Raw genomic sequence first — 18,076 nt, 5'->3', positions numbered from 1 at the left:
CACCAAGTTTATCATGACAGTAGGTGACCTAGACAGCTGCTTTGTAATATGCTGAAGTAGGCAGATATGAGTAGCTGGGAAGCAGACACAATACAAGGCCACCCTGAAGTAAAGGTTAGGATGATGTCATTAAACTGTTGAATTTTGAGAGGCTGAGGTGGGCAGATCACGAGGTCAGGAGATCGAGATCATCCTGGCTAACACAGTGAAACCCCGTCTCTACTAAAAAAATACAAAAAATTAGCCGGGTTTGGTGGCGGGCACCTGTAGTCCCAGCTACTTGGGAGGCTGAGGCAGGAGAATGGCACAAACTTGGCAGACGGAGCTTGCAGTGAACCGAGATCGCGCCACTGCACTCCAGCCTGAGTGACAGAGCGAGACTCCGTCTCAAAAAAAAAAAAAAAAAAAGAGTTGAATTTTGAGAAAGAGCAGCAGCAGGCAAACCCAACTGACCTACAGTAATCAAAGAAGCAGAAACGGATTATCCTTTTTGGAATTAAGATCTCGTGCAAATTACAAAGGAAAGAGACACAACTGCAAACAACAAAAGACTCTACCCCCACTTCAGCATCAAACCAGAGGGCAATCTTCCATCTGTCTATGCTGTGGAAAAGGGCTTCTGATCCTGCACTGATCTAGATGACACCCGCACATACAGTGTTTCTAGTCTATCGTCTTTAAAAAAAAACTATTCATATACTTACATTAAAAATGTTCATGTAGAAAACTTAAATTTCCATATCGTTAGTATAATTTAAAGCTTAGATCTCTTCCACACGACTCATCCAGGATAAACATATGGTTTAATATTCTACATGTTTAATTATATCATGTTCAACTCAGTTGGGTTGCCAACCCTCCATGTGGCTTAAGGTTAAGTACATTTTTTGAAGGCTTCTTGTTTTTGTCTTCTCAGTGGGCTATTTATGCTGCTAATTATAAGGTTTTCAAGCATTTTTCCCCCTTTGGAATTTTAATTTACTTTAAATGCTTGCCCCTTAGAACATTTCCTAGTGTTATTTTATTTTTGACCCTTTCGAATACAAAATCCTTGATAAAGACATCCAAAAAGAGGGGGAATGGGGAACAGGGAGATAGTGGGGGGCTTCTGAATTGTCCTCTTAAGTTTTGTCATCTAGATGCTGAGGGTGGTCTCTTTGTTAAAAATTTATCTAGACCTTAAGGACACACAATTAATATTCCCTCTGGAATCGTAGGGCCTCTCTTTGAAAGAGTTGTCCAGTTTTCAGGCCACATTAGGTAATTTCCCGCCCAGGAGCGTGGTTTGGAAAGAATGTCGGTGTTTTCCTTCAGGTATAGGTGCCTGGGGGTCAGGGGGAGAGGGAAAGGCAAGGGGTGGAGTGGGAGGCGGGTGATCGACAGGGATAGAAACGGTGTCTCCTCCTCCCCCTGAATGCGAAATAGCCAATGAGGTGGCTCGGCCGGGCCGGCCCGGCCGCCACTGCCATATAGTATGCAGCAACCGGAGGAGTCACGTTGGGGGAACGGCAGAAAGCAGCTATCCGTTTACACTACTTTGCTCTAGCAGCTATCTTAATGGTGACTGCGTGGCCGGGGGGAAACCTGATCGGCCAGATCCAGCCGAAACCAGGAGGGAGGGAGTGGGCTTTCCGGAGGGGGAGAGGAGGGAGGGAGACGAAGAAGGAGGAGTAAGAGAGGGGGAAAGAAAGAGGAAAAGAGTGCGAGGGAGTGAGGGAGGGAGGAAAATAAACAACAAAAAATGTCCTCTTCCTCCCCCACCGGGCAGATCGCAAGTGCGGCGGACATCAAGCAGGAGAATGGGATGGAAAGCGCCTCAGAAGGGCAGGAGGCGCACCGAGAAGTGGCGGGGGGCGCGGCGGTGGAGCTGAGCCCCCCGGCTCCAGCCCCTTTTCCCCTGGAGCCGGGGGACGCCGCGACCGCTGCCGCCAGGGTGAGCGGAGAGGAAGGGGCAGTGGCGACGGCGGCGGCCGGAGCGGCGGCGGATCAGGTACAACTCCACTCGGAACTTCTGGGCAGGCACCACCACGCTGCAGCCGCCGCGCAGACCCCGCTGGCCTTCTCGCCCGACCACGTCGCCTGCGTGTGCGAGGCACTGCAGCAGGGGGGCAACCTGGACCGCCTGGCCCGGTTCCTGTGGTCCCTGCCCCAGAGCGACCTGCTACGTGGCAACGAGAGCCTGCTGAAGGCGCGGGCGCTCGTGGCCTTCCACCAGGGCATCTACCCCGAGCTCTACAGCATCCTCGAGAGCCACAGCTTCGAGTCGGCCAACCACCCGCTGCTGCAGCAGCTCTGGTACAAGGCGCGCTACACCGAGGCCGAGCGAGCCCGCGGCCGGCCGCTAGGAGCGGTGGACAAGTACCGGCTGCGCAGGAAATTCCCCCTGCCCCGCACCATCTGGGACGGCGAGGAGACGGTGTATTGTTTCAAGGAGAAGTCGCGCAACGCGCTCAAGGAGCTCTACAAGCAGAATCGCTACCCTTCGCCCGCCGAGAAGCGGCACCTGGCCAAGATCACCGGCCTCTCCCTCACCCAGGTCAGCAACTGGTTCAAGAACCGCCGGCAGCGCGATCGGAACCCCTCCGAGACCCAGTCCAAAAGGTGAGCGCCAACTTTCCTCCTCCTCCCCCTTCCTCTCCCCCACCCCCTTCCCAGCTTTCTTTTCCTCCAAGTGCTCGCAAACATGGCGCTTACCTTCCCCACCAGCCTGGTCCGGCTGCCCACCTCTCCCCGCCCCCCACCTCGCTCCCTGCCGGCGGAGGTGGGGGGCGGCGGAGGCGAAGGGCGGGGGAACCTCCCTCCTTACCCTCCCCCTCTCCCCCTAGAAGTTTCTGGTCGCCCGCCTAGGTCTCAGTCCCCGCCCCCACCGCGGCTGGTCACTGCTGCCCGGCTTCCCACCCCCATCCAGCTGGCTTTGAAGTTGCCACCCTCTCCCTGCTTCTGGCGGGGCTAAGGAAGCGAGTGTGGACGCCGGCACCGTAGCTCTCCCTGCTGCCCGAGGCCCGCAGAGGTTGCCGGCGCCGGCCGGGGTCTGCACCTCCGCGGGGTCACACCGGGCCTGGCGCGCGCGCACGCTCCCAGATCCCCAGGGTTCAGCCGCCCCCAGTGCCTGCGTTGGAGGTCGCGGTGGTTGCTCTGGAGGGAAGAGAGTGTTTTGGGGCTGGCGGCGAAGAAGGGGTCTCGGAACGTCGAGGTTTCATGTGACAGAGTTAATCATTCACCCTGCCCCTGTGGTTCCCTTCGCGGCCGCGGCAACGTGGGGTGCTGGTGCAGCTCGGCTCTGTCATGTTTTGAAACCTGATTCTGAACTCCTTAGGATCGGATTTCAGCGCAGCCGGGGTAGCAGGGCTGAAGGGCTGCTTCCTCCCTCGGCCCCCGAACGCTGTTTGACTCCCTCCCGGTACGGTAGTTACGGGCGGGGGGCAGGCTAGCTTACGGCGGGCGGCAGCAAAGGAGTAGGGGCGCTATTAGTGCTCCTCCTTGTGCTCCCACCCCACTGGGTTTGAGCTTTTTGCCTGGCAAGCTGTTTTCCCCCTCTGGTAGAAAATACCGGATTTTCCACCTCTTTTGTGCGTCCTCCCGAGTCAGACACTTGGTGTGTGCGTCTGTGTGTTTTGTTGGACGAAACAAAGTAAGGAGAAGGTCGCCTAAAGACCTGGTGTCTCCAGCCCCGCGGGGATAGGAGAGAAAGAATCCAAAAGCAGCTCGAAGGTTCTGCTCAGGGAAGCAATCTGGAAGCCGGGGATCCAGCCCGCCTGGGCCAGGTGAAGGTGATCACCCAGCACATTCCAGAGCCGGTCTCAGCCCGCCCTTGCCGCTTCTGGGCCCCTGTGGGGGTCCGACGGCTTGGGCTCTGGCGTTCCTCGCCCAAGGCTGGGAGGGAGGCTCGGTGCCCTGCTTGGCCCTCGCGGTAACCAAAACAAAACGTGCACCGGGATGTGCGTGCGCCTTCCGCAGATATGCGGAAAGGTCCAGAGAAGGCGCTTTGGTTACGCCGAACCACCTGCCCCGCGCCCACTAGAGGCCGCGGGTCCCGCGCTCGGGGACCAACGGAATCCGCAGGGCCGGGGCAGAGGGTGGGAAGGGGGCACTGCGAGCAGGCCAGCTGCCCCGCCGCCTCCGCTCGCGGGCCCGGCACGCTCCCTGGGACTCCCCCACGCCCCACTGCCGGCTTCTCTGTCCCCCCCACCCCATAAACTCCACACCCCCCGCCCCCGGCCCAGTTGCCTGGTTTAGGCCCCTCTCCGGATCTACCTCCCACACGCACCCCCGGTGAGTCACCCTCGCAGACGGCGACGGCGGCTCAGCCTCAGCTCGTAAATCAAAGCGCTTTCTGCGTTCCTGGCCCCGCAGCCCAAAGCCCGGGTAATCCCCTACCCTCGGCATGAAAGCGAACCGACCGCGGGGCACTGCGGGGATGTCGGATCCTCTGCTGGGCCAAGTCCTGTCGCGCTTCCAAAACGCCTCTGTTCTGCTCTCCTTTGCTCTCCCTCCCAGCCTCAGACCAAATGGGAAACCCCCACCACTACCCACCCCCCAACCCCGATTTGGTATTTCTCCCAAGTCAGAGAGCTGAGGAACAGGGCCCTGCCTGGGACCGAGGGACCAAGGACATTGGGGAAGAGGTCTAATAGTTAAAAGGCCTCTGAGTGACCCACACCCTTTCCCTCCCACCTCACCAGGGCACTGGATGGTGTTTGTTAAATAGGCCCCTTTGGCTTCCTTTGGATTCAAAGGCGACTGCACGTAACTGTTATTGGGTTGAAAGTGCCTTTTCCTACAACAAGGACAGCCACTTTGTTGAATGAGAGAGTTGTCAGTCTGGTGGAGTAGAAGTTTGGGAGCAGGTGAGAAAACGATCTCTTGTTAACTAACTGACCAAAAAAGAAAAGCCGAACACTTCCCACCTCCTGCTCCTTTGGCAGTTTCATTTACCTCCAAGATAACACTAATCTGAATTGGTTTGAGGGGAGGGGAAGGAGTTCCTAAACAGGAAAGACTGACCACCTCATCTAAGGCGTTTTTTTCTATGGTGTCAGTAGCAGCATATTTAGCAGTAAGGAATAGCACTTCTGCACTGTAAAATCAAATATTATCTTCTGTAATGCTGAATTTACATCTTCCAGATCTCTGGACTTTCCCTGAATTTATTGTTATTTTAAATGATTGGGATCTGAGAGTTTATCTTCCCAGATTCTCTGGCTGGTCAGAATCTGCTGAAAGGCCCCTTAGTTTAAATAGGACTAGCAGACATCCTGCTGTGCTTTCCTTAAATACTGCCTTTAATGGATTTAGAAGCTGGTTTTCCAAACAAGTGGTACTATGTAGAATGTCATCCCCCGACCTTCTGAACATCTTGATTTCCCCCTCCATACAGTGAGTCAGATGGCAACCCCAGCACTGAAGATGAATCCAGCAAGGGACATGAGGATTTATCTCCTCACCCACTCTCCAGTTCATCTGATGGCATCACCAACCTCAGCCTTTCCAGTCATATGGAGCCAGTATATATGCAACAAATTGGAAATGCTAAGATATCATTAAGCTCTTCTGGAGTTCTGTTGAATGGAAGCTTGGTACCTGCAAGTACTTCACCTGTCTTCCTTAATGGAAATTCTTTTATTCAGGGACCCAGTGGAGTTATCCTTAATGGATTAAATGTGGGAAATACACAGGCAGTGGCATTGAACCCACCAAAAATGTCATCAAACATTGTGAGCAATGGTGTATCCATGACTGACATACTGGGGTCTACCTCCCAGGATGTGAAGGAATTCAAAGTCCTCCAGAGTTCTGCTAACTCAGCAGCCACCACGTCCTACAGCCCCAGTGTCCCTGTCTCATTCCCAGGCCTGATACCCAGCAATGAGGTGAAAAGAGAAGGCATTCAAACAGTGGCTTCCCAAGATGGGGGTTCTGTAGTGACTTTTACTACACCAGTGCAAATTAACCAGTATGGCATTGTCCAGATCCCCAATTCCGGCACAAACAGCCAGTTCCTTAATGGGAGCATTGGATTCTCTCCTCTGCAGCTGCCCGCTGTGTCCGTGGCAGCTTCACAAGGTAACAATCTCATTTGGTACCTTCATGCACCAGCAAATGTGTTCATCAGTTGCTGTAAGTGACGCATTCGGTGATAGCTATAATTGATGTTTCTGTTCAGGTACCTTATTAGCTGCCGAAGTTATAGAATAGCCTTGATGTGATTCTCCTCTTTCACAATACCCATGTAATATCCAACTTGCTTTATTCCCTTGCATCATGAGGATGGGCTTTTATTTTACTAACAACTGAATGGAAAAATACAGTTCATAGCAAGTCCTGCCAGTTCTACAATTACAGAAATATGATAAGTCAATCAGTGCTTACAAAATAACTCACTGCTTGGCATTTTAATATTAAAAATTAATAAAATTGATAAGAACACAAAATTAGTCTAGCAGTTGGTAAGAATGCATACACTTTACCTAAGCATTATTTATTTGACCAAAAAATGTTTTAGAAGAACAAGCTAAAAAGACTGGATCAATTATGTTTGAATCCTGTTCCTCCTATAATGAAGACTGACAGACCTAAAAGAAAATCAGAGGAATATGCCATTGGATTTCTATCGCTCAGCATATATACTCACCCCCTAAATGTGTGGGTTTATTTATGAAGATAACAGTAAGCCTTATTTTATAGGTTTGTGGCTTTACTAACAGCAATCTTCCAGAGAAAGCACTTAAATGAAATTCAGGAAAACTGAGGCTGATATATTAGTTCTTCACTGACTTTAAGCAAGCCTGGATCCTCTATGTCATTTTTTCTTTAAAGAAATAGAAATGGTTAGAATTTGGCAGTGGAGTTTGCATAATCCCTTGAATTCAGGAGTGGTAGATACTAATGCATGTTTGCCTTCTTGTAGGCACATCTGAAAATCCAGATTTTTATAAAACCAAAGTAGTAATTGTTGGCTTTAAAGGTCTGCTTCCTATAAGATGGTTTTACGCCCCCCCCCAAAAAAAATCAATTTATGCACAACTGTCTTGTTACCACAACTATAGTCTATGTCAGCTTATTGAAGGAATTAATGGAAAAATTGTTCTAAATTTCATTCTGTACATTTGCATATCTTTAGGCAAAATGGTAGTAAAACAAGACAGTCCTGCAGCATACTATTCAGTTCATCATTGTTCCAAGTTCTGGAAAGAGTTAAGCTAAGTTACTATCCAACATAGGGCAAAAATATGAAAACCACAGGGAAAGCCAAAGTGCTTAGTTTGCTAATAATTTAATGTGGATCTAACACCTTTTCTCTCGTTTGGAAAATTTCCAAACAGGTCACATTTTAAAGGCAACAAATTTGAGCAGAAAGAATGTTATGTATGTTGGGGAAGGAGAAAAGCAGAAATACTTTTAATTGTGTAATCTAGAAGAGCACTGCCATAAAAAATTCTTACGAACTAATAGCTAAGTTTTTAAATGGGACATTTAATAGGAATAAGAATAGCATTTTCAGTTAAAATAACTAAGATCAAATGACAACGCTGTCAATCCTTAGACCGTCTGGTTGAGTTGAAGGATAAGTTTAACTAGATAAGTTTAATCCAGCAAGCAACATCTCTACATGGTAGTTAGGTACTGCAGTTCTCAATATAGTATTTTGGGGTTTCAGTTTTTTCTCACAGATACTGAGCCATTCTTTAAAATGTCTAGACAAGATAGACTTATCTTTCTACAGCTGGGATTTATGTGGAAAAGTAGAATATCTACATCTTTTACTCACTTCACAGTCTGAGCAACTAAGATGATAATGATGATGATGATTATTACCATCTTTTTTTTTTTTTTTTTTGGCAGCGAGTCATTTTGTCAGCCAGGCTAGAGTACAGTGGCGCGATCTTGGCTCACTGCAACCTCTGCCTCCCGGGTTCAAATGATTATCCTGCCTCAACCTCCCTAGTAGCTGGGACTACAGGCGTGCATCACCATGCCTGGCTAATCTTTGTATGTTTAACAGAGACAGGGTTTGGCCATGTTGGCCAGGCTGGTCTTGAACTCCTGTGATCTGCCCACCTCAGCCTCCCAAAGTGCTGGGATTACAGGCATGAGCCACAGCGCCCGGCCTGATTTTTTTCTTATCATTACAAAGTAATGCTTTGTACCTATATAGTTTTTCAGTTGGATTTTTTATCTTAAAATTATTGTTCAATTTTTACTTCAGTTGTAGTTATGCTCAAAAATCAAATTTTAGATCAAATCCTCTTTTCTTTTATGTATGTTATAATTTCTACAAATTCAGAAGTATTTATAATATTCAGTAGCAGTTGGGGAAAATGTTGCATGTAATTATGCTATTTATGGCTCTATAAAAAGATAACTAATCATTTTGTTCATGCATACATTGGCAAACAATTTCATAAACACACACACAACAAACTAAACATCTATTTGAGATGTATTTTGCCACAAATCAGTTGCCTACAAGAATTTTAGAGGCCAGGCACGGTGGCTCACACCTGTAATCCCAGCACTTTGGGAGACTGAGGCTGGTGGATCACCTGAGGTCAGGAGTTCGAGACCAGCTTAACTAAATTGTGAAATCCCGTCTCTACTAAAAATACAAAAATTAGCCGAGCATGGTGGCACATGCTTGTAATCCCAGCTACTCGGGATGTTGAGGCAAGAGAATCGCTTGAACCCTGGAGGTGGTGGTTGCAGTGAGCTGAGATCACGCCACTGCACTCCAGCCTGGGCAATAAGAGCAAAACCATGTATCTAAAAATAAATAAATAAATAAAAAATAAAAATAAGAATTTAAAAGCAAACTTAAGTTGAAGTCAGTGCTTTCAAATAAAAGCAGTTTTTTCATATGTGTGGTCTGAAACAGAAATGTATGTTAGGGAATAACTGAAACATACCTAGAAATGTTTTTCTTAACACCAGTATTTCTGTGATTAAACTTTCTAGTTAAATGTTTTAAAAGAGTTCACATACAGTGTTTTCTTTTTACTTGAAGACATTCCTTTGCATTAAAAATACTTGGAAGACATAAACAGCCCTGTGGCACTAATTTATCAATAGAGGTGATAATATAATCACAATATTCTAATACTTCAGGAAGGAAGATGTTTTCAGTGAATTAATTACCTTTAACATTGGGCTGCTCTCTCATAAAAGTACTTTACTGAGGCCAGATGTGGTGTCACACGTGTAATTACAACACTTTGGGAGGCTGAGGCAGGAGGATCACTTGAACCCAGGAATTCCAGACCAGCCTGGGCAACATAGTGAGACCTCATCTCTGCAAAAAATTTTTTAAAATTGGCCTGGCATGGTGGCTCATGCCTGTAATCCCAGCACTTTGGGAGGCCAAGGTGGGTGGATCACGAGGTCGAGAGTTTGAGAGCAGCCTGAGCAACATGGTAAAACCCCGTCTCTACTAAAAATACAAAAATTAGCCAGGCTTGATGGTGCATTCCTGTAATCCCAGCTACTCGGGAGGCTGAGTCAGGAGAATTGCTTGAACCCAGGAAGCGGAGGTTGCAGTGAGCCAAGATTGCACCTCTGCACTCCAGCCTGGGTGACAGAACAAGACTCCATCTCAAAAAAAAAAAAAATTTTTTTAAATTAGCTGGGCATGGTAGTGTGTGCCTGTAGTCCTAGCTACCTGGGAGGCTGAGGTGGGAGGGATTGCTTGGGCCCAGGAGATGGAGGCTGCAGTGAGCCTCATTCACATAATCCCAGCATTTTGGGAGGCCGAGGCTGGCAGATCACTTGAACTGAGGAGTTTGAGAACAGCCTGGCCAACATGGTGAAACCTGGTCTCTACTACAAATACAAAAATTAGACAAGCATGGTGACGTGCATCTGTAATCCCAGCTACTCAGAGGTTGAGGCACAAAAGTTCCCCCAAATCCACCTTTCCTTCAGTGACCATATTTGAGGTCCTAGATTATCTAATTGCCATCATCTCATGCCTATGTGAGGAATCAGGAAAAAAAGGGTTTTATTTGATGGTAGTAGGGGGTCTAATTCATCTACATTGTCTGAGTGATCTGATTTGAACATCTTAGCTTTCTACTTAACATTTCTTTTTCTACTTCTGGTCTCTATAGACCATTATAGTAAGAGCCTCAAAAGATACAAACCTTTTAGAGAAGCATTAGCTCTGATCCTTTATGTTAATCTGTATTTTAAAAAGCACATTTCATATTACCATTAATTGTTCCCATTACTACAACACTGAAAATTCAGAACTGGCACAACAAAAGGCAAAAAAAGCTTTTGAATGTTTTGTTGACTTGACATTACTTTATGGCTATATTGGTGAAAGTTTGCAACTTGTCTGTACAGGTTTATATGGTTAAGTTTTAAGCCCCAGGTAACTCATTTTATGTGGTATGTTCTACACTGCCATTTATTTATATTTTATGTCAGTTACTGAGCAGTCAGTCCTGAATGAAGGCATTTCATTTTGCATTTGTGTTTTCTAATTCTAACTGGCAGAGCCAGCAATAACTATCAACTAATTGAGAAATGTCAAGTTACTAGTGATGAAACAGAAACTTGAGTGAATCAGAACCTGGAAAAGATTTTTTTTTTTTTTTTCACACTTGGCTTCTAACTAGTAGTTCTCAATCCCCCTTGGTCATCAGAATTACTTGGGAAGGTGGGTACTCTAGAAGCCAAATCCCCACCATTACTCAATATACCCGTGTAACAATCATGCACACATGCCCCCTGAATCTAATTTTTTTTTTTTTTTTTTTTAAAGAAAGAGAAATAGGCCGGGCGCTGTGGCTTGTGCCTGTAATCCCAGCACTTTGGGAGGCCAAGGCGGGTGGATCACAAGGTCAAAGGATGGGGACTATCCTGGCCAACCTGGTGAAACCCCGTCTCTACTAAAAATACAAAAATTAGCTGGATGTGGTGGCACATGCCTGTAGTCACAGCTACTCGGGAGGCTGAGGCAAGAGAGTCGCTTGAACCCAGGAGGCAGAGGTTGCAATGAGCCAAGATCGCTCCACTGCACTCCAGCCTGGCGACAGAGTGAGACTCCGTCTCAAAAAAAAAAGAAAAGAAAAGAAATAATAAGCAACAGAACCTTTAACATGTTCTATCCTCAAGACCATTGGAGGTCATGAGACATAAAAAGTAAAGGTTTGGAAATCACTTGTGTTTTCTAAGAAGCTGATGAAAGATGGGGAAACAGGCACACCTGCGACTCAGGAATGCAAGTAGTTTTTTTGGCTGTGTTGTTGTGGTTAAACATAAAATAAAAGATGTCTCTATACAAAAAAATATATATATGTATTTACTTGGAGAGGTAAAAACAGATGTTCTAAGATGTACTAAGTTATACTTTCAAGGAGTAGAGCCTGGGAATCTGTAGTTTTAAGTGCTCAAGGTAATTCTGAACCAGAATTGGGCTAAATTATTGTATGGAAGTGTTGCTTCTTTATAGATACTGTAGCTGAGAAAAAACCATGTGTGTGTAACTTTTTTTCTTTCTCTGTCACTTCCATCAATGATAATCAGTACTTTATTTTTTCTAGGTAATATCTCAGTAAGTTCAAGCACTTCAGATGGGAGTACATTTACAAGTGAGTCTGCCACAGTTCAGCAAGGAAAGGTTTTCTTGAGCTCTCTTGCTCCCAGTGCAGTGGTATACACGGTTCCTAATACAAGCCAGACTATAGGATCTGTGAAACAGGAAGGCTTGGAGAGGAGCCTGGTATTTTCTCAGTTGATGCCTGTCAATCAGAATGCACAAGTAAATGCAAACCTGTCTTCTGAAAACATCTCGGGGAGTGGCCTCCATCCACTGGCCTCCTCATTAGTTAATGTATCTCCAACTCACAATTTTTCTCTCAGTCCCCCTACACTACTAAATCCCACTGAGCTAAACCATGACATTGCCAATAGCCAACCAATGTCTGCACCGGTGGCAAGCAAATCTACTGTGACATCTGTCAGCAACACTAACTATGCAACTCTTCAGAACTGCTCCCTTATTACTGGTCAAGACCTATTGTCAGTCCCTATGACTCAGGCTGCCCTTGGGGAAATAGTTCCTACAGCTGAAGATCAGGTAGGTCACCCCTCCCCAGCAGTACATCAGGATTTTGTCCAAGAACATCGTTTGGTTCTGCAGTCGGTAGCTAACATGAAAGAGAATTTCTTACCAAATTCTGAGAGCAAAGCAACAAGTAGCTTAATGATGCTGGACTCTAAATCCAAGTATGTCTTAGATGGCATGGTTGATACTGTCTGTGAAGACCTGGAAACAGACAAAAAAGAACTTGCCAAGCTCCAGACTGTCCAGCTGGATGAAGATATGCAAGACTTATAAACTCTATTTCCTCCTCACCTCTTTTTGGCATCAGCGGCAAATCTTTTCATGAAGCCCCAAGGACACAAAACATTTTCCCATTTAAAGGAAAACACTCTAGTTTTGCAAGTATATGCATACAAGAGACTTTAGATTGATCTGCATGAAGATCACAGTTAAGTATACAGAAGTAGAACTGCATTATTGCAGCCTTTTTGTTCACTTATAAATTCTCTTTTAAATAGATGGAGACAAAGGAACAAGGTGAAATGTGTCAAGTCAAAGTGAATCATTTAGTTGACTCTATAATTCTAAGGTCAAAATGGAACTTGATAGTTTTTTAAATTAAAAAATGTATACACCTAACATAGAAAATTAAAGATAGCTGCAGACCATTAGAAATAATACAATTGTTTTTGTTTACTTTTACTCCATGGGCATTGAAAAGGTTAAGAAACATAAATGGTACATATTTTTAAAGTTAAGTAGCATGCATAGATATATGCACACACACCTCTTTTTCAGCATTTTTTGAGAAAGTCTTGGGTTAAGTCTCAACACATTTCCAAATGTGATTTCTAATAGCTCAGTGTGGCTGAGAAAGTGCGGAACTCCACTAAAAACTCTGAAACTTCAGTATGAATGTAAATATATCAGTTCTGTAAGCAGGATTTGAGTAATTACAGTGAATTTTATTTATACTATATATGTTTCTCTTCAGGCGCTATGAACTGAAAAATATGTTTTCTTACTGTTTAATTTATTTTTATTGTTTGAACAGGAAGTGAACATAGTTGTTTCCAACAAAGTTTTACTTTTTGTAGGATTTTAAAAATAATGATTTTTACCAGGAATCTATTAAGGTCAATATTAATAACACTGAAACAGGAAATCTAACTCCCAATATTGGAATTTTGGTACTTTTTTTCACATCCTTGTTCTTTAATTAGCAACTCTGATTCATTTAAATATGTTTTTTATAGAATTCTATGTGCCTTTTTACCTTGTGGCCTTTTTATTAGTAGTAAGGTACAGAAGTGTCAACAGAAGCACTGATGGTTCTTTTCTACTATCTAACAGGGTTAATTTCACCACAAAATTGCTTTAAATCTGAAGAACTTAAGTTTCACTAAATATTATATACGGTATTTATCACACAAATGGATAAACAACTAATTGTTGATGCTTTACAAGGAAAGTTATAAATACCATGTAAAATTGATTATACAGGCTGTGAAAAGCATTTTAAAGGAAAGAAAATATGTAAATTCTATCAAGCAAGACTCTGTACTGTTGAAACGTGGTTCCAAAGGTTTTGGATCAGTGGCTACACTCTGACACATGGCTGTTGTTTCGGATCAGTGGCTACACTCTGACACATGGCTGTTGTTTCGGATCAGTGGCTACACTGTGACACATGGCTGTGTTTTGGATCAGTGGCTACACTCTGACACATGGCTGTTGTTTTGGATCAGTGGCTACACTCTGACACATGGCTGTTGTTTTGGATCAGTGGCTACACTCTGACACATGGCTGTTGTTTTGGACCAGTGGCTACACTCTGACACATGACTGTTGTTTTCGATCAGTGGCTACACTCTGACACAATGGCTGTTGTTTTGGATCAGTGGCTACACTCTGACACAATGGCTGTTGTTTTGGATCAGTGGCTACACTCTGACACAATGGCTGTTGTTTGCACTATATTATCGTGTCTTCTTTAAAAGTCATTATTTTGGGTTTCTGTAAGAAGCTTGTTTACTAATGTTGTAAGCCGTGGCTATGGTTTTATCAAGACTCTGAACACAAGATGTAACAATGCAAATAAATGTATGTAGTGAGTAAAGTTACTCTCTAGTCTCTGAAAAGAAAAAGTGAAAAAATAATTTCTTCAGATATAACTTAAAGTTGTTGAACATAAAGATGTTAGATATTAGCACATCCTGCTTTTTTAGTTTTTAGTTTTTAGTTTATTTTATTTTTGGGGGGAGGACAGAGTCTCGCTCTGTTGCCCAGGCTGGAGTGCAGTGGTGTGATCTCGGCTCACTGCAAGCTCCGCCTCCCGGGTTCACGCCATTCTCCTGCCTCAGCCTCCCGAGTAGCTGGGACTACAGGCACCTGCCACCACGCCCGGCTAATTTTTTGTATTTTTAGTAGAGACGGGGTTTCGTGTTAGCTACAATGGTCTCGATCTCCTGACTTCATGATCCACCCGCCTCGGCCTCCCAAAGTGCTGGCATTACAGGCGTGAGCTGCCGAACCTGGCTACATCTTGCTTTTTTTAATGATCAGAACAAAGGGCCCACTCTAGTTCTCTACATGTCAATCAATCAAGCATGTTGAATAAGGGACATAGAGGATTTAACTTTTGTTATCATAAATGAAACTTGCAGGCATATATGAAGAACCCTATGAAGAATTCCTCTCCCATCATTTTTTATAGAATTGGTGAATGTTCCTAAACTGCTGAAGCTAGATGTTTTTTGTTTTGTTTTACAAAGTCAGGTGTTTTAGAGTTCTTTTCCACTCTACTACAACTTACAGAGCTTGTTTTTCCTTTGGGTGTGTGCTGATCCTGTTACTGAGATTAATTACATGGCTCTGTAGTGTAGTTTACATAAAAATGATGTTTTCCACTTGATTGCTGCAGATATCAAGAGTTTGTTATTTTCAAATACCCATCCAATAAGAGAGATGGGAAGGTTTTTAAAGTTATATATGCTACATATATACAACTGGAAATGTTTTATATGTTTTCCGAAAATATAATAAGCCTCTCTTTTATTCCGCGTTCTTCCTCTTTTCTCCCTTATGAAAAAGAAAAGATAGCACAAAACTTAAGACTTACCTAGGAAACCCATTCATACTCCCACCATGATGTAATTATAACCCTACAATTACTTCAGGTAGCTACACAATATACCAGGTAAGAATCAATGCACATTGTAAAGAACTTATTGTTCTTTTCTATTCTTTCAGTAGAATAAGGGCCAGTTGGTATGTAGCCCATGTATATGTGAATGGAGTAAGATAAACCCCACGATCTCCTTGCACAGAATTGCAAATGTCTTTTGCCACCAAGGGCCAGACCCAGAACCCTTGGAGTTCATGTGGCAGAATTTCACTCTTACATAAACCAATGCTTGAAGATGCTGCAAATGACCCTCTAATGATCCCTGAAGATCAAAATAGGGGTAAATGACTCCCTGCAAAACCCAACCCATGCTGCTGGCTGTGGGATTTTTGGTGTAAGCCTATCTATGCACTCTATCAGCCAGAGTTTGGCATTTAGCTCTTAGTTAAATCTAGTAAAGGACAGTCTATTGTTTAAAGAGAAGGTGCATTTGTTCCTCAATCAAGCAAGAGCACCTGTGTTGTACTGCTTTATATCTCATGTATATTTATAGTAATGAAAAGACTTTTTAAATTGTACACATGTTTCAGTGCCTTTCTCGTGTTACGAAAGGCAGGTAGATACTATAGCCATAGGTAAAAATCCATAGTTAAATTGCACACTGACCTTAAATCTCTCTGTGTATGCCCTTGTATCTTGCATGTTAAAAGTTGGATTATTGGGCATGTGTGGCAGCCTGCCCTGCTACATGCTAGACAAGCGTGCATTAGTTCATAGCCACAGGTTCTTCATTCTTTAAAATGTTTTGACAGATCATCTCATAATAAAAATAATTCAGGAAAACTATGGGGAAAATAATTACATTTCACAAAAGATATTTTAAACTCTTTGTAAAACTTAGATAATAGAGCCTAGCAGTTACTTTATATCTAATTGATACATTTCATGTTAATTTATCATCATACATTTTATTAATCAAAATTATATAGCATGTGACTTTTGGCTTTCAGGGTTCTCAAAAATATTCTTTTGTTGCATGTACTGTATGTTTAGAGGCAACCAATTATATACTCAATATGGTTTTACTGTGCCTTACACAAAGAGAAACTCTATACAGAATGTATATCATGGGGTGGGGTAACAGAGTCTTTACTGCACTGTTAGGTGATGGCACACAGAGCATGTCCCAGAACATTTCTGTGCTTAATTACCCAACCAAAGAGATCTAAAGTATGTATGTTGTACTGTAATGGGGGTTTATGCCTGGACAATTAAGTGTTTATTTGTTTTCTGAAATGATGTGAACTTATTTTTCTAAACACTATGCTGAATAAACTTTATATTTATACATATCTTGCATTGAAAATTATTTGGGGAATATTGTGGTGTTTTTTGTTTTTTGTTTTTTGTTTGAGAGGGAGTTTCACTCTTGTTGCCCAGGCTGGACTGCAATGGCAACCGCAACCTCCGCCTCCCAGGTTCAAGTGATTCTCCTGACTCAGTTTCCCTAGTAGCTGGGATTATAGGCATGTGCCACCACACCCAGCTAATTTTTTGTAGTTTTAGTAGAGATGGGGTTTCTCCATGTTGGTCAGGCTGGTCTCGAACTCCCGACCTCAGGTGATCTGCCTGCCTCAGCCTCCCAAAGTGCTGGGATTACAGGTGTGAGCCACCGCGCCCAGCAATACTGTGTTTTTTAAAATATGAATGACTCATCTTACTAGAAAAGAAACAAGAGATAATGTTGGTTTTATTTATCCCTGGAAAAGGGAAGAAGAGGAAGGGAAAAAACAAACATTCCAAAATCTGACAAATGGTTATAAGGCCAATTGGAGTGATTTTGGAAAAATAACCTTCATTGGTCTTTGTGCATAATTATGCAATTAACTGTACTACATAGAGGGAAATTATTAGATTGCATCCTCCTTAAAAGGAAGAAGTGTACCTTCCCCTTCCCAGCTTTTTTTTTTTTTTGTCCCGAGAAATGAACGTGATGTTTGGCACACAGCAGTTACTCTGTAGGGTTTAATGGAATTAAATTGAAGGGTCCAAAGACCTCCTATTTTCAACCTTATTGAAAGAACTCAATATCACCCATCCCTAGGGCACTGCCATTAGCCAAAGTCTGGTACCATCACAGTTGGCTCCACCAGTAGTTTCACTGAAAGTAACGAGTAGAACTGCATTGCTGCTGACTATATATAAAATTTGGCCTTAGTACAGTTTGGTCCTAATTTTAAAATTATATAACCTGGTTTTCTATGCTTCTACACTGAAAAGAAGGGGAGGTTAATAAAATAGATTGGAAACCAACTGTACAATTCTGTAAAACTAGTTAAAGTCATCAAGTTAATTTCAGATACTGTGTCTAGGCTTTTATATTCTTGTTATTCTGCTCATTTAACAATTTTATATGTAAGTAAACCAGTTAACATGAACAGTGTTTCAGTCAATGAGTTTAGGGTCACAATCATGAAGTGGTTACATTTTAGAACATTAACCAAATATTTTTTAAAATTTGACAAGATCATTGCTCTACTTAAAACATCTGTGGCTCCTCAGAAACTAGCAAATTAAATGAAAACCCTCAGTGGAAATTCAAAGCCTTCAGCTATACGGTTCCATCCCACTTGTTCACTTGCCCTTAAGAAGCAATAAATGGGCCAAGTACAGTGACTTAGGCCTGTAATCTCAGTATTTGGGAGGAAGAGGCAGAAAGAGGCGGAAGGATCACTTGAGCAAAATCCTGTATCAAAAAAAAAGAAGCAATAAATGAAAATTTACATATCACCATTTCTAATACAGTAGATAGTAAAGAATAAACAAGACACATTCAGATAATGGTCAGTGTTATAAAGTTGACAACAAGGAGTAATGAAATTGCTAACATTAAATGTTAGAATGGG

General features: G+C 43.5%; 1 protein-coding gene across 3 annotated transcripts; it reads left to right on the top strand.

Annotated features, from left to right (window-relative positions):
• The first annotated feature begins 1,423 nt into the window (after positions 1-1,423).
• Positions 1,424-16,522, top strand: SIX4 (SIX homeobox 4). 3 transcript variants are annotated; one of them, XM_028851594.2, is made up of 4 exons: positions 1,424-1,560; positions 1,769-2,601; positions 5,378-6,063; positions 11,541-16,522. In XM_028851594.2, exons 1-4 carry the CDS (start codon positions 1,558-1,560, stop codon positions 12,335-12,337), a joined length of 2,319 nt encoding a protein of 772 aa, XP_028707427.1. In that variant the 5' UTR covers positions 1,424-1,557; the 3' UTR covers positions 12,338-16,522. The 3 variants fall into 3 exon arrangements, with proteins under 3 accessions (XP_028707427.1, XP_014999314.2, XP_077797220.1); XM_015143828.3 differs by lacking the exon at positions 1,424-1,560 and having other exon boundaries at positions 1,630-2,601; XM_077941094.1 differs by lacking the exons at positions 1,424-1,560; positions 5,378-6,063; positions 11,541-16,522 and adding an exon at positions 4,683-4,841 and having other exon boundaries at positions 1,630-2,601.
• Positions 16,523-18,076: the final 1,554 nt, after the last annotated feature.

Source organism: Macaca mulatta, chromosome 7 (genome assembly GCF_049350105.2).
Source record: "Macaca mulatta isolate MMU2019108-1 chromosome 7, T2T-MMU8v2.0, whole genome shotgun sequence".
In the NCBI taxonomy this organism is placed as follows: domain Eukaryota; kingdom Metazoa; phylum Chordata; class Mammalia; order Primates; family Cercopithecidae; genus Macaca; species Macaca mulatta.
Note: the sequence above shows the minus strand (reverse complement) of the source record. Positions and strands in the feature narration are given on the sequence as shown.